Consider the following 17,014-nt stretch of genomic DNA (forward strand, 5'->3'; position numbering starts at 1 on the left):
GTCCTTCCAATGTTATGTTTTCAGATGCAACTTTTTTTCCTTTTAGTTAAAGCACTCTTGAAGGGTGCATGTGCTTTACTCCTGTCTCCCATATGCATGTATCCACTGTGCATGTAGCTCCTTTGTTGTGCTTGCAGCTCATGTTCTACCCCATACCCTTGTGTGCTTCTCCGACCCTGCGTTGCATTTTTAATTGTGTGCTTCCCCTAGCTTTGCACTGCACTCTCACTCGTTATTTTACTCCCCTCAAGTTCCTCTCTCTCTTGATCTGCCCCCCACCATGTTGCTTCCAAGGATGCTCTACAGCATAGCTAGAACCAATTAAAGCCAACAGGTCCCAAAGCAAGACTTACTGTCTTTATCGATGCTTGTTAGGTGGTCTGCCTTGACAGCATAGATGTCACCAGACATAATGTGATGAACCGAAATAGAGCTTTCAGGAGTACTACAAAGAGAGGCTTTGGCTTCACCCACATGCGTGTAGTCAGGAGTACATTTTTATTGTATAGAGAAACAGGGAGTGACTCCACTAGCCAAGAGACAGGGTACCTCAAGCAAGGATCAAAGCAAACCCTCTTGGACCAAATAAAGGATTATTTTACGCCAATCTCACTCAGAAAAGTTTATACTAACAACCATAGAGACATTCCAGTACCACACATTAATCACAAACTTGAACCCAGAAAACAATTGCAAAGACACACGTTTGAAAGTTACAACCATAATCGCAAAATCATTATTTAAAAAAATATATTTTTATTAACAGTTCATCATAGTATAAAGTTCTCTTTGATCAAAATCAAATCACATGAATCAAAATGTATACAGTAAATAAAAATAACATCATTAAAATATGAGAGACAACTGACATGTGAAACATTAAAAACATCATAGGCTGGTTATCCCAACGAGAATCATTTGAATTTCTAAAGGTCTACTATTCAATAGTTTGAGAGGACCATGAAAGTTCCTTGGATATAACCCTCAAAAAACAAAGCGTTGACGCGTTTCGGTGGGTAAAAAACGGATTATACAACCACCTTCATCAGGACACGATTAATAAGAAGTCTCTCTTATCGTTGACATTTTCATAGCACCTTAGCATGGTATGTCTCCTACCGCTATATTATGATACAGCGAAATTAAAATTTCTTTCTGCACTGGGAATTTATAGTCCCATCATGGTATTGGTCAATCAAAACACTGAATATTCCTCAAGTCTTTATTACAATCGGGTGTTTTTGTTGTACGTCAAAGGCAGAGCAACCGTACACCTCAATGTCATTGGTGGAATCCTTAAACAGGGACCTTTAAATTGAATAAGAAGTCCTTCAACAAGACAATCTTATTGGTAGTCTTCGGTATTTTTATAGCGTGCCGGGAAAATCTTCTGTTCGGTCACACATATGACGTTCTCTTTCTTTCAATTTGTAAAAGAGCGCTCGGACGTCGCGTCTTGCACCGTTCCGTTCTACCCAAAGGTGCGAAGACTACCAATAAGATTGGGGAGTACAGTTGCTCTGCCTTTGACGTACAACTAAAACACCTGATTGTAATAAAGTCTTTTGATTGACCAATACCATGGTGGGACTATAAATTCCCAGTGCAGAAAGAAATTTTAATTTCGCTTTATCTTAATAATATAGCTTTAGGAGACATACCATGCTACGGTGCTATGAAATGGTTAGCTTTGATCAGTACATTTTTATTGAAGAGAAGTTATGTGCTTTCACAGGAAACAAAAGTGCTTCCGAGGAACATAGCGGACTCCGCACGACTCCTCCTCGACATCCCTCGCCACAGCCACATATCCACCCACCTGAAAAACAAGCACTGGCTCCCCGTCAACAAGAGGATCACGTTCAGACTGCTCACCCACAAAGCGCTCCACAACATGGGCCCCGAATACCTCAACAACCGCCTCTCGTTCTACACCCCCAGCCGCCAGCTCCGCTCCACCAGCCTCGCCCTCGCCAGGGTCCCACGGATTCGCAGAACCACTGCCGGAGGAGGATCGTTCTCCTACCTGGCGGCCAAGACATGGAACTCCCTCCCCACACACCTACGACTGACCCAGGACCATCTCACCTTCAGGAAACACCTCAAGACCTGGCTGTTCGACCAGTAGCAGCACCCCCCCCCCCCCTCCCTTCAGCGCCTTGAGACCCTCACGGGTGAGTAGCGCACTCTATAAATGTTATTGATTGATTTATGAAGCTGCTTGAACTTTCTGGGGCACACACGACATTGTAATACTGTTAAAGTGTCTTAGATAACTAGGTAATTTACGGTGCTTGTTTTTCTCTGGCAGTAGCACAGATGGGAGGGCAGTCACAAGTAATATATTGCAGCCCAGCACCCTCCCAATCCATTATTAACTTTAGACTTCAGAGTGTAGTTTTATGTACTTTGAGAACCATATGAGATGCCCAGGGCTACACTAATCTAGATGCATTTTTAGGCCTGCATGATAGTGCAATTATTAGCAACCTTATGTGATCAACAAAAAAAATAGCTCTCAAGAGTACTACTAAGAGATGGGCTTAGGTTTGATTGAGCCAAATTTGAATGTTTCCACAAAAAAGATTTGCCTGCATTGCATTTTTTGGTTTGTGGCAAAGCTTATACTTAGTACATACAGCAGGACTGAGCTGGATTTGGTGAAAAGCCAATGATCATTGCAATAAGCCTGATTTGTGTATTATGAAATGTTATGATAAAGGCACTAGGCCTGGCATATTTATTGTTAAAAACATATGTTAAAGCCCACAGGCATTTAAGCATGGATTGCTATTACTCTCTATTAAAGCCTACAGATAGGTATTTTGTTACATGGAATCTCATAGATGATCATAGTAGGCACTGATTTTGGTGTTGGTAACCTTATGTAAAACAGATATGTGAATATAGTATGCCCTATAATAATATTTGCTGGACTTTCTCAGGAAAGATAGTATTTTGCTTGGTCAACTGTAATTTGCTGAATGGTTCCCTTGTGGGAAACAGAAGTAAAGTACAGTAGGCTTAAGTTGGTTATGGTGACAAGTCAATGATAAAGGCTATCATCTAGGGAGACGTGCTAGTGACCCTCAGGAAAGGAGACAATAGGGGCCTGCACTGGAGCTAGAGGTGTTACTTCCCTCCTGCAGGAAGCCACATGAGCTTCAAAGCTGAAGCTGCCTTTGAAGAGCAAATGGGGAACACTTGGTAGAGGGACAGCCCCATTGCTCAGGCAGACTAGCTGGCACCCGTGAAGGAGAGAGGTAACCGGATGTCAAACCGTTTTATTCAGGGCGTGTAGCCCCCTTGGTAACCACACCCTTGGGTTGGGCTGGAAGCTCTGGACGCCAACAGGGAATCTGCCATATTGGTAGAGGGCAGAATGGTGCATCTTGGGAAACCAAGATACCACAATTCCCAGGAATTGGTAATCAGGAGGGAGGGATCCTAGTAGCCCATTGGCTACTGATCACTTTTACCATGAGAGCACTTTGAGGATAAATAGTGCAGCCTCGGCACCCGGAGGTCAGATATCGTCTGGACAGGAAGGAGGACCGCCCTGCTGCACCACGAAACTGGCAAAGAGAGGCTGAACCAGCGTGGACTGCACCTGTTGAACCTGCTGGCTTGCAAAGTAGAGGGACTGTGCCTGCTGTGTCCTGCGAAGGAGAAGTTGTCTCCTGAGCCCAGCCAAAGCCAAGAGACTCCAAGGGTCAGTGATCTAGCCTCCTGTTCAGAGCACATGGACACAACAGCTAAGAAGTCTGCTGGGGCAAGTTGGTAGCCCAAAGTATTCAGCCTGCCACCAACCGTCGCCGTACAGCACCAGGGACCGGGACCCGCTGCACAGAGTTGCACCCGAGTTCGCTGAGCCAAGAAGTGCCATCGGAGTGCAGCTGGAATTGTGTGAAGGTTTGACGTTATGAAGTGTCCTGATGTGATAAGTGTTGTGAAAGACTGGTCTTGTATGTGTCTACAGGTGGTGATTAATCTGATACTTATTGTAAGTGTTTGAACATAAGACTATTTGGAGGGGTGACATTCGTCGGGATGCCGAGACTGCTCCAAGTGTCCTGATGGTGAAAGTCAACCCCTTACATTATTAAATTAGGAGCAATGTTTTTGACTATGTAGGCATCTAAAGCTGTGAGTTTTATGTTCTTTAATCAATCAGAGAAGATAACTGTCAATGAATGCAACCACTCCAGTGGTCTTTATGTAAACTAAGCCTCTCACTCAGCTTCTTATCCTTCCAAGGTTGAAATAATGAGTAACACGAAGCCAGGTGCGAGTAACCTCCTCTTTGTAGCTCATGTCCCATTCTCATCTGTGGTGTACCTACTGTAAACCTGCCCTCCGCAGAGCTATCCCTCTTGCGCCCATTTGCTCCCCACTCCACCTCCCGGTGTTGCTTCTGGCTGCCCTTGCTGCTTTCGCTCCCCTGTCCGTGTGCACCCTCACCAATTAAAAAAAATATATAATGATAGCGATTTTGTGTTTAGAAAAAAAAAATGTATATATATATTTACTAATCAGTTGGATCGGAAACAAAAAGAAAAAAAAACAGCCGTGTTATTTTGTAGGCACGCACGTGTGGTTTGGGAAACTACAAAATGACGCAAGTTTTTTGTTTTTTAGCCATGCTGCACAGTATTGGGGATGATGTATAGCAAAGTTAACAATCCCTTACAATGCCAATCGGTCCCACATGCGAGTCCTATTGGATCTGCCTGTGCTTGTCAAATGAATTTTATATTAATTAGTCATTAAAGGTTGCATTTTAGAATGCATATTACCACTGCAGGATTTAGAAACAACAATACGTTATTGGATTTGAAAGTTTGTATATCTAAATAGTTCTTGCCTTCCTTGTCGCACAGTAAAGCGGATATCTTAAGAGTCAACTAAATCATAGTCAATATTTGGCTTCGGACATTACTTCCCTTTCCTAAGGGTTTTTAATTCCTTGACATTTGTAGGCTCTCATTTCCAGTCCAGATGTTCAAATACAAACTTTTAATGTGCTTCGGCCTCACTCGGTACCTTGGGGGGGGGGGGGGGGGGTAGTTCTTTATTGTAATTCTATTAAAGTGCCACAACTGTAGTATTTAAACGCGTTCGCCGCCCACTGGCGGAGTTTGAGTAGACAGGTGATTTCCTTTTATACCCCAGGGCCATGCTCATTTGATCACCTCGCGCTCCCTCGGGGCTTCCGTTACCTGCGTCACGCTCCTCCTCGTCGGCTCTCGCGCCTGCAGGTATGGCAGCTTTCCTCAGCAGCACCTTTGAGTCTGCCCGCAGGCGCACTGGCGCAGACATACTACGGCAGCATAGAGGCCGGCTCCTGAGGGCACAGACAGACTGCGTCGACGTGTTCGGGTCTAGCGAAAGGACACTATACATACAGTGCACACATTCCTGATGACCTTGGGCTAAACTGTAGCACGCGCATTACTCACGCGCTAACGACAGGACATATCTCTTGAAGAAGGACATCCCGGGCTCCCTCACTGCAGTGATTCCATGCTGTTTCCTGGTTAAAAGTCCCTCTCACATGACTAGGCAGACCAATGGCTCCGTGCATAGAGCGTGTGGGCGGTCTACTGGAAGGAGCAATGCTGCCTGCCAAGAAGTCCTGCCAAAAGTAGAATGTTAACAACCTATGCAAGTCAACACCATCAAAAGACATGGGATAAAGTAAGGGATTCTACCTATTACGGCGTATTAAAAAAGTAGAACAATTAATAATTGAGCAGTAAAGCCGGCTGCCAAGGGCAGTAGCGGATGTTAAAAGCCCTCAACCAACGTTATAATTATTTTTATTGCTGTGACCCTGCATGGAATAAGGATATTGGCTCAGTCAATCACTATGTTTAACATGCTAAAACTGGTGGGGGACAGAGCCAGACAGAGCACACAAAGGCCTAGATTCCTGTGGGCTCTGAATGCAGCTCCAATCGTCTGCTCACAATTGAGTCCCAGGGGAGTCATAAGTCCAGGGTTTTAAGTTGGATGAAAAAACCGGGCGGGCCTTTCACAGGGGCGTGGCGATGTAATTAGGGGCGTGGCGATGTAATTAGGGGCGTGGCGATGTAATTAAGAGCGTGGCTTAACACTCAAGCTAAAAATATGTGCTTAGCATAGTATGCAGCCCTTCTGGTATTTTGTTGCCTCTGTCATTGCATCCAGTTATATAATACAAGTAACACTACACCTACAACAAGCCAGGACTATTGGCTTTGTCAATAGTTGTTACTTGCATAAGATACAAAATTACCAACTATGCCTTTGTTGTATATAATATTCACAATGTCTTCGTCCTTGTGAGAGAAATTGTGGCGTAACGGCTACAGCTGACCCTCGGCATTAGCTCAACATCATATAATTCAAAAAACGAATATGTCCTTGTGTAATGTAACTGGTGCTCGTGTAAAGCACTTCAATACCTTCGCGTTATATAAAACTGCAAAATAAGTTCTGAAATGATTAGACTATGAAAGAGCTATAAGAGGTCTCTTTGAAGTTACATCCAAAGCAGTGACAGGTGGTACTGCTGCAGAGTTCAGATTTTTTTTTCACCCAGAGGATGAGGGCAACAATGGAAAGCCTGATAGGGACCCTTCTCAGCACCTAGTTTTTAGAACTGCTGGTGCTGAGCACCGGCAGGACCCGGCCCCCTTAAAGCCTGCATAAGTCCATTGACGTGAGACTGGAGAATGGAATCTTGTGGACGCTAATGAGGCTGCTGCTTGCTACCATGCCCAGCCTACTGTCAGTGATCTGTGCATCCTATAGAGACAAGAGGTGATAACAGTACCGAGTATAAGGCTGGTGACTTCCCCAGGAGTAAGAGCTGGGAGAACCATCAACATTTTAAAATTCCAGGCCAGGGGAGATTCAGACCAACTCTCTGACCCCTTGAGCTGGAGCAATAGTCGTTTTCAAAAAGGTGCTTGGAGTCTGGAAGTGAACAGGCGGTGCTTTAAATAGGCAGGTACTGTGCGGTACTGAGTATCTGCACTTCTTTAATTTGAAGGAGCGAGTACCTGTACTCCTCAGCACTGCTGGAACACATTATAATGGAAGAGTACCAGCATTTCTCAGGGGCAAGGAGGTACTGTAAATACAGAGTACATGCAGTCCTATATTTCCATTTAAAGCCCTAGGCACAAGATCCTGGTAAGTTAGCCAGTGCGTTGATTGCAGATGGTCGTAAATGAATCTGATTCGAAAGGGTGCTGTGGGGTCTGTGCTGAACCAACCTGCACCAGGTGCTATCACTGATTCTAACCCTGGGAAGACATTTTGCAGGATTTCACTGGTTTGTAGCATTTCTCAGAACAGTACATGGCTGCAGCATGGACCACTGCAAACACTGAGCTGAGCCTACACGCAACACGTATTCGAGGGTCCCACCGCTTAAATGACTTCATATTTCACTATACTAATTCACCACTAATCCTGTCAGGGTTCCGGTGTAGCATGCTACTTGCTGAAAACGCGCTTCAACACATTTCATCAGGGGTAGCAAGCACTACATAAATCAAAAACCTTTTCCCTTTTTTATCCCTCTCAATTCAAATAACGAACTAACATAGCCACCGCTCAAATTGCTTTCATATTTCACTATACTAATTCACCACTAATCCTGTTTGGGTTCCGGAGTAGCATTCTACTCGCCGAAAAAGCAATTTGACACCTCGTCAGGGGTAGTACGTTATATATAAATGCAACTGCAATATAATACATTATCTGAAAGGAAGATATGCAAAGAGAATCTTTTTTATCTGCAAGGGATCAAAAGAGGGTAGCAGGGAACAAGGGGCCGAGGGAGAACACAAGAAAGGGAAGTATAGGGAGGGAGCTGAAAGGAAAGGTGAGGGTGCAAGTCCTAACAAAAATAGTGAGGAGACTAATTTGGAAATGAAATGTGAAAAGACATCACATGCAGTGACATCACAGGAGGTGATGTTACACACCACTCACTAAAAAGAGAGCCACCTATTTTACAGTTAACACTGAAATACAGTCTTTGCTACATATACAATGTAACAATATTTATTGAGAGTTTTGTATAGCACTGCAAGCCATTGGAGGTACCCGTATGTACACATTTATAATGAAACCAAACACATGCACACCTACGTCTTGTCTGCGAACACAAAAGAATGAATGTCTTAGATAATATGCAAGTGTGCATTCAAAAGAAACGCGTTACTTACCTGTAACAGCAGTTATCCAGTATTGGTGTCTTTCATAGATTCACATGCCTGAATCATTCCCCGTCGTCGAGACGGGAGCCTCCGGTACATAAAAAAGTAATGTCCTATAGACATACATAGAGAAAAATAGTAGCCTATCCTAGTCCTTATGTAAAAAGGACCAAACTCTTAGAGTCAGCCAATCAGCTATCACCTCCCTCTAGAACCTTCCTGGCAGGAGCCTCAGTCCCTCAGATTTTCGTACGCACCAAGCTAGGTAGGCGTAATATAGTTAGAGAGAGACGTGAGCCCTTCCAGGGGAGGCGGGAGGGTTGCATGAGAATCCATGAAAGACACCAATACTGGATAACTGCTGTTACAGGTAAGTAACGTGTTTCTTATCCAGTATTAGGGGTGTCTTTCATAGATTCACATGCCTGAATCAGAGTAGTTAGCAATACATTATGCACATTTCTGATGTAACATGCCATATAGATATTTGAGATAATACACATATTACCATATCAGTTTGAAACATTGGCATACGTCAAAACAGTAAATCAGTAAAGAATGTGCATACCAGGATGGCGGGATGTTGGAAGGCTCACCTCACTGGAATAGATGGCGAAGCACCGCCTGGCCCACTGCCGCATCCTTCATAAGTTCGGCATCTAGGCAGTAGTGTCTGGAAAAGGTGTGCGGTGACTTCCACGTCGCCGCTCTACAGATGTCCAAAATCGGCACTCCAGCGAACAGCGCTGCTGATGTGGACATCGCTCTGGTGGAGTGCGCTTCCACCCTGTCTCTTAAAGGCCGTCCGGCCCCGTCATGGCAGAATGCTATTGCTGAGGAGATCCACCTTGAGATGCTCTGTTTTGTTAGAGGCATACCCAACCTTGGCCTACTGTAGGCCACAAATAGCTGTGATGACTTCCTGAAGCTCTTTGTTTTGTCTATGTAAAACTTAAGACACCTTTTGAGATCCAGAGAGTGGAGTGTCCTTTCTGCTGCCGTGGTAGGGTTTGCAAAGAAGGAACGTAGAACCACCGGCTCGTTGAGGTGAAAGTCTGAAGGCACTTTCGGTATGAACTTGGGATTTGTCCTCAGCACCACCCTGTCCTGTTTGAACTGCATGAAGGGTTCCTGAATGGAGAGAGCTTGCAGCTCGCTGACTCTCCTGGCAGATGTTAGAGCGAGCAACAGAGCCGTTTTCCATGAGATGTACTTGATGGAAGCTCGATGAATGGGCTCAAAAGGGTGCTTCATGAGTTGGTTAAGGACCAAGTTGAGGTGCCACGTCGGTGGGACCCGTCGAGGTCTTGGGAAGGACCTATATAGTCCCTTGAGGAACTGTTTGATAAGCCTACTGGACCAGAGAGACGGGCCTTTGTAAGTCCTGGTAAAACGTGAAATTGCCGCCAGATGCACCTTTATGGATGCATGCGCCAATCCCGACTGTGCCAAGTGTAGTAGATATGGCAATATCTGTTCAGGTGTGATATGGAGTGGTCTCAGGCCTTTCTCTAAACACCATACGCAGAAGCGCTTCCATTTGAGAGAGTAGGTTTTGTTGGTACTGTCCGCCCTCGCTTTTGCTAGCACATCCCTGCAGTCCTGCGGGATGTTTAAATGGCAGAACTCTCTGTGCTCAGGAGCCAGGCCGATAACCTGAGCGATTGCAGGTTCGGGAATTGCACCTGCCCGTTGGACATCGTCAGCAGGTTCGGGTGCTGTTTTAGACGAATCGGTGTCCTGATGGAGAGGCGATGAAGGTCCGAGAACCAGTGCTGCCTCGGCCAGAACGGGGCAATTAGGATCAGGGTACAAGGCTCCGCATTCATCTTCCTGAGGACCCTGGAAATCATCGGGAACGGCGGAAAAGCGTACGCAAATACGCTGAACCAGCCTATGGAAAAGGCATTTCCGAGCGACCTTGGTTGGGGATGCCAGCTTGCGTAGCTTGGGCATTTGGCGTTCTCCCTGGTGGCGAACAGGTCGATTCCTGGGACTCCCCATTCTGAGAATACGTGTGTTAGCGAATTCTCGTCAAGCTCCCACTCGTGGGAGAGGGATTTTTGCCTGCTTAGGGCGTCTGCAATGGTGTTGTCCTTGCCCGGGACATAGTCCGCTCTGAGAGTGATCCCATGGAGAACAAGCCAGTTCCAGATCTTTTGCGATTCGCGTGATAGAGTGAGCGAACGCGTTCCTCCCTGTTTGTTTAGATAGTGCATCGTCGTGGTGTTGTCCGTTCTGACGAGCACCTGGGAGTTCTGGATGCGTGGTAAAAAGGCTTGCAGCGCTAGATACACAGCCCTCAACTCCAGAAGATTGATATGGAGGTGTTGCTCCTGATCTGACCATTTGCCACTCACTCTGAGGTCCTGAAGGACAGCTCCCCAGCCCGCCAGAGATGCATCGGTGGTGATCACAAGTGGCGCTGCTGGAAGCAGGAACGGCAGTCCCATAGACAGATTCCTGTAATCTTTCCACCATTCGAGGCTCTTGGATATTCGCGGTGTTATCCTCACAATGTCTACGAACGAACCCGTACTCTGAGTCCACTGGTTCGTGAGGGCTTCTTGCAATGGACGCATCCGAAGCCTGCAGTGAGGGATGAGGAGTATACAAGAAGACATCATTCCCAGGAGTGATTTGAAGGTGCGAACTCTTAGGGACTTCCTTGATGCCACCGCCGTGGCCAGCGATATTATCTTGTTTTTTCTTTCTTCTGAAGGAAATGCCCTCGCGCATTCCGTATTCAAGGTCGCCCCGAGGAAGGTGATGCTTCTTGTTGGGGACATATAGGATTTCTGAAGATTGAGAGTCAATCCTAGATGTTGGAAAAGATTGGTACAGGCGTTGGAGGATTTGGTTGCGCATGCAGCTGTGGGTGCCTTTACCAGCCAGTCGTCGAGGTAGGGGAAGACTTGGTGACCCATTTGACGCAGGAAAGCTGCCACAGGAGAAAGGCACTTGGTGAAAATCCGCGGAGCGGATTTGAGGCCAAACCGCAGGAACTTGAATTGGTAATGCTGTCCTGCCACCTCGAAACGTAGAAACTTCCTGTGCCCCCTGAGTATCGGGATGTGATAGTAGGCATCCTGAAGATCCAAGGATGTCATGAAATCTCCTTTTTCTAGAATGCCTAGAATTTCTTGGAGCGTCACCATCCTGAACGACTGACTCTTCAGGAAAGAGTTGAGTGCCCTGAGATCTAGAATGGGCCTCCACTTCTTTTCTTTCTTGCGTATCAGAAAGAAGCGGGAATAGAATCCTTTCTCCCTCTGAGCCGATGGAACCCGCTCGATCGCTCCTTTCTTCAACATCTCCGAAATTTCCCGGAGTAGCAGTCGCAGATGTTTGTGTGGGAACCTGCGGGGAGGGGTTGCAGGTGGGATGGTGGTAAATTCTAGGGAATGGCCGAATCTTAGGAGTTGGAGTACCCAGCGATCCGTGGTGATGAGGCGCCAATTTTCCAGGAAATGGGTCAATTTTCCTCCAATTTTTGATGAGGGAGATGGTATCTGGACTGGCTGGAGTAACTGGTCACTGGCGTCCGCCGGTGCCCCTCTTTTGGTTCTTACCCCTGAAGTTAGATCTTCCATACGAAGACTGCCGACCTTGTTGCTGCTTCTGCTGGTACTGGGTCTTATTCTGGAAGGAATACGAGGACCTATTCTGGTAGGATCCTCTGTAGGAGGACTGGCCTCTAGATTTGTTGCCCCGAAAGGACTGATTCCTTGCCTGCAAGGTTCCAAGCGCTCTAGCCGTGTCAGTGTCCTTCTTGATAGCTTGGAGCGCCTCATCAATTTTATCCCCGAAAAGATGTTGTCCGTCGAAGGGCATGTCCAGTACCTTCGTCTGCACTTCCTGCCTGAACGATGTTGCCTTCAGCCATCCCTGCCGGCGCAGGACTGCAGCCCCAGCCAGTTGACGAAAGCCTGTCATGGCCACGTCTATGGCACAGTCAATGATCTCGGCCGCCGAGGTTTGGCCCTCCGAAAGTAGTGCCTTGACCTCCTCCTGAACTGCGCTTGGCAGCTCTGCTAAATATGGGGCTATATCCTCCCAAAGTTGGCGGTTATAACGCCCTAACAGGGCTATGGAGTTGGCCACCTTGATGGTCATTGCCGAAGTGGTCGAAAACCTTTTGCCAATTGTGTCCAATTTTCTGCCTTCCTTGTCCGGTGGGGCTGACAGAGGAGAGGAAGGATTACGAGAATTTTTCTGGGCCGCTTGGGTCACGACCGAATCCGGTTTCGGGTGTCCATTAAGGCAAGCTGGTGCCGTGGATGGAGCTTTGTACTTTTTATCCAGGCGTGGAACAACCGCAGGTACGGAAGCCGGCGTCAGCATTAATTTCTTTCCCTGGTCCCAGAGAAAGTCAATGATTGGGATTGACTTCGTCGTCTTCTTCGCCTGCTCCTTAAAGTCATGCAAGAAGCACTCAGTCTCCGTCGATTCCATGACCATATGAAACCGCGTCGCTGCTCGTTCAACTATCTTATGAAAACCGCCAATATCCACTGGCGGTGAATCAGCTTGGCGCGGTTGTGGGGAAGGTGGGGAGGATGCCACATACTCCTCCTCATCCTGGTCCGTGTGGTCTTCCTGGACCTCCCCCTCTTCTATCTCCTCAGGCTCCTCATCCGATGACTATCACCTGAGGTGGCGGTTTCTCGTGGCAGACCTGAGTCGCTGGTCGTGATTGCTTTGGGGCTGTCGTTGGTGGATTTGTAGTAGGCACTGGGCCCCCTGTGTCCAGTGCTGGCGATTCCGGGAAATGTTGCTTGTAGTCCCGGATAAGGTATTTGAGGTCATTAACGATCGACAGGGGAAGGCATACCATCGGGGTGACCTCCGTGCGAACCTGTTCCTGGACGGGGCGTTCCTGCCCGCTCATCTCCTCCTGTTCCTCGTCCGTGCTTTGACATTTGACGTACAGCTCAGAAGGGGAAGTAGCCTGATCAAAGAGCTCTTCTTCCGACTCCTCACTCTGAAGAATCTCCATAGGCAAATTGGTTTGCACCTTACTTGGAGACGTCGTTTCCGGTGTAATCTGTGGTCTGGTCAGTTTGCCAGATGCAGATACCTCTACAGGAACCCCTGCTGTCTTCCGTGCTGACATTCCTACTAGTTCGGATTTCCCCATGGACGACGATGACTTTCCCGTCGACGATACCGTCGTCGACGGCATGGTCTTCGCCGACGGTGTCTCCGTCGACGATATTCTCCTCGTCGACGATGTCTTCGTCGACGATTCATTTGTCGTCGACGCCTTCGTCGTCTATGCCTTCGTCGTCGACTCTTCCGTCGACGGTGGGCTCCTCATCGACGATGTCGTCGTCGACGGGACAATCTTCGTCGTCGACGATGACTTAGACGCCGACGACGGTTTTAGCAGTATAATAGACGAAATAGGAGTACCTGCTGACGACGATGAAGGGGTGGTCGTCGTCGACGAGAAGACTGACGACGCTGTCATTGTGGACACGGTTGTCGTCGCTGTGGAGACATGACCTGGCGCCCTTTTTTGCGCTGAGGAAGGTGTCGCAATTTTGCTGGCCGACAGGGTAGGCTTCTTAAAAGTCAGAGAGTCCTTGTCAGACACTGAAGATTTTGAAGATCTTGCCTCTGAAGACTTCTTGTGTGTCTTCATAGGAGGAGCGTCTGAGGGGCCAGGAGACGTCACTCTCGGCCTCTTCAGGGAGACTTCAGAGGTTCCGGAAAAGCTCACCTCTGAGGATACCACACTCTCCCTGTCCTTGAGCCTGACCAGCCAGATAAGCAGACGACCCTCTCTGTCTCTCAAGGTCTTGTGAGGGAAAGACCTACATATTTTACAGTCCTTAGGGACGTGGTCCGGATAAAGGCAATATAGGCAGAGGTCATGATTGTCGTCCACATGAAGCCTCTTCTTCCCACATGAAGAGCAAGCCCTGAAAAGGGCTTTCTTCTGGGATTCAGACATGCCAGGAGTTGTAGAAGAAATAAACACTCACTGCAGTAATAAGAGGCCTGAAGTGGTCTGCGTTCAATCCTTGAAAAAGAAAGTCACCAAAAAAGTGAACAATCTGGTTTGAAAGAAATCCTGAGGAGAACTCAGGCTGGAGACTCCCTAGCACAACGTGCGGTAGAAAATCTGAGGGACTGAGGCTCCTGCCAGGAAGGTTCTAGAGGGAGGTGATAGCTGATTGGCTGACTCTAAGAGTTTGGTCCTTTTTACATAAGGACTAGAATAGGCTACTAAGGGGAGGCCCTTAGGCCTATTTTTCTCTATGTATGTCTATAGGACATTACTTTTTTATGTACCGGAGGCTCCCGTCTCGACGACAGGGAATGATTCAGACATGTGAATCTATGAAAGACACCCCTAATACTGGATAAGAATAATCCATGCATCAATGACCATCAGTTTGACACAATGGACAAAGTGTATGTAACTGGTGTGCAAATAAATATACATTTGCTCTTAAGGACGCCATCTATATTTAGACTTATCAGGTTGATAGATGAATGTTAGACCTGGCACCATTGGCGTAGGTCTCCTTTCTATTTTTTGTCACTTTTTGTCTCCTTCGTGGTTGCTGGCGTTAGACGCTTTGGGCGCTGTGCCACTGCCATTCAGTGACACAGCGCGAATGCTCCTTATTATAAATTAACTAGTCTAGTCTTAGTAGTGCCAAGGAACATGTTAGGAAAGTCGAATTTGGTATGCTTGAACTTCAAATATTAACGTGCTTCTGGTAGTGGCGATTGTCTTAGTGGTGATTGTGATAGTGTGCAACTACCGCTTTTGGGAAAGCAGGTATCTTTTTGTCTAAACCTTCCTGTGTGTTTTCTTGGTATGTGTATTGGCCGTCTGGTTTAGAGGGCCAGGGCAGGCTGAGGCCGACCTGGGTCGAATGGAGGAATCTGCTGTTAAAGTATGGGGAGGGCCCTTTGATCTGAGCAGGGCTGTGCCTGGCAAGGTGAATGATTGCTCCACCTCCCACGTCTGATGGTGGGCCCCCTCTCCCTGAAAGGGAGGATGCCGCCTCGTAAATAAAGTGACCCATGTCGGCACCAAACTAGTTCTGGCCAGGTCGAGTGATTTGGGACTTTCTCAAGAACAAAGACTTTTGGGGTATAAAGATCTGAGCTGAAACCCCTTGGTGGTGTGTAACTTCGGGATGCCAAGACGAACCTCTGTCCGCGTAACAAGAGGAAAAGGACTTTGAAACTTTCATCCATATACTGAAGCAACTACCCAAGGGCCTGATTTGAGCTTGCCTCCTGCCGAACTCTCAGGGACATTAGACTTCATTCGTCAGCAGCCCGGATTCCTCTTGAAGGGAATCCTACTTGCAGGTGAGGCCTCTTGTCGAGAAATCCAGGGTCTCTAGTTCTACTGTGGGGAGCGCCGCATTTGACTTGCTACGGAAACTATTGCTATCGCCATTGTGGGCCGCTACAGCAGAGGAGCTGTGCCGCTGAGTGCCCGCCTTTGCCTTGCTATGAAATCCATTGTCGCCGTTGTGGGCCGCTGCAGCTGAAGAGCTGTGCTGCTGAGTGCCCGCATCTGCCTTGCTACAAAAACCATTGCTATCGCTATTGTGGGCCACTGCAGCTGAGGAGCTGTGCCGCTGAGTGTCCGCCTTGGCTTTGCTATGAAAACTATTGCTATCGCTAGTGTGGGCCGCTGCAGAGTTGTGCCACTGAGTGCCCACATTGGTCCTACCACGAGGATACTACCAGAATCAGTACTATCGCTATTTTGGGCTGCCGCCGCTGAGTGCCCACCCTTGTCTTACTACACTGCTACAGAGACCATCACTATTGCTATCATGGGCCGCTGCAGCTGAAGTGCTTTGCCACTGAACGCCCATGCTAGCCCCTATGTCACGAACCTTGCCATCTTCTGTGTGTGCCGCTGGGCGCCGCCTTCCAACCCAGCCCTAGGATTAGCGTGAGTGCACGCCACAGACTGCTGCAGCCGAGGAGCTGTGGCCGCTGAAAGTCCGCCTGTCATCCCGCACCTTCCCCGTGAAGCTGTGCGTTGGGCCCCCTTTATTTCCCAGGTACATTGTGCATCACCAGGCCGCCTAGGCCCCGATAAAGAACTAAGCTCGTTCCACCCGCACGCACAAGTGCTTCCTTTGCCCCTAAATGAATCTGTAATTATGTGCATTGTTGTCCTTTGAGCATTTCTCCGTTTCATGCTTGACTTATATAAAGACAACTATTTTTCTATACTTGCTTGTGGTGTCCGTTTTGTAGCCTCTTTCCAGGGGTGTTGTGTATGGTCACAAATGCTTCACATACTGCCTCTGAGATAGGCCTGTCTGCTCGTGCTACGTTACCACAGGGTTGAGCAGGGGTTATCAAAGGGTGTAGCCCCCTTACTCTGACTTAGGAAGAAGGGTCACTATTTGACACCGGCGCCAACTGGAGGCCCCCAATTCTAACATTGGTGGTCAGCGGTGAGGATCAGGACTTGCATTTGTGATCCACATACAATAACCTGTGTGCGCTACTGGCGAGAGTTAACCGCGTACGGTTTGATTTTGTTCTATTTGCTGACTGTGATTGCCAGCCAGGTGTGCTACTGGTGAGAGTAAACCGCGTACGGTTTGATTTTGTTTTATTGCTGACTGTGATTGCCAGCCAGGTGTTTTTCGGTTCTATCAGATTGTTGACTGTGGTCGCCACTTATTTTTGTTCTATTTGCGGACTATGCTTGCCAACCAGGTGTGCTACTGGCGAGGGTAAACCGCGTACGGTTTGATTTTGTTTTATTGCTTATTGCTGACTGGGATTGCCAGCCAGGTAGT

General features: G+C 47.5%; 1 protein-coding gene across 3 annotated transcripts in view; it reads right to left on the minus strand.

Moving 5' to 3' along the window:
- INPPL1 (inositol polyphosphate phosphatase like 1) overlaps window positions 1-17,014 on the minus strand; it is a 1,340,026-nt gene that overhangs the window by 873,135 nt on the left and 449,877 nt on the right. Inside the window, exon 1 of one of the 3 annotated variants that reach the window (XM_085623409.1) lies at window positions 5,460-5,544. The exons of 1 other annotated variant lie outside the window; for it this stretch is intronic. In XM_085623409.1, the coding sequence (XP_085479535.1) occupies window positions 5,460-5,496 (37 nt within the window). In that variant the 5' untranslated portion in view covers window positions 5,497-5,544. Of the gene's footprint in view, window positions 1-5,219; window positions 5,545-17,014 lie in introns of those variants that run through there. One more of the 3 variants, XM_085623408.1, reaches the window with a different exon arrangement.

Source organism: Triturus cristatus, chromosome 8 (assembly GCF_964204655.1).
Source record: "Triturus cristatus chromosome 8, aTriCri1.1, whole genome shotgun sequence".
Classification (NCBI taxonomy): Eukaryota; Metazoa; Chordata; class Amphibia; order Caudata; family Salamandridae; genus Triturus; species Triturus cristatus.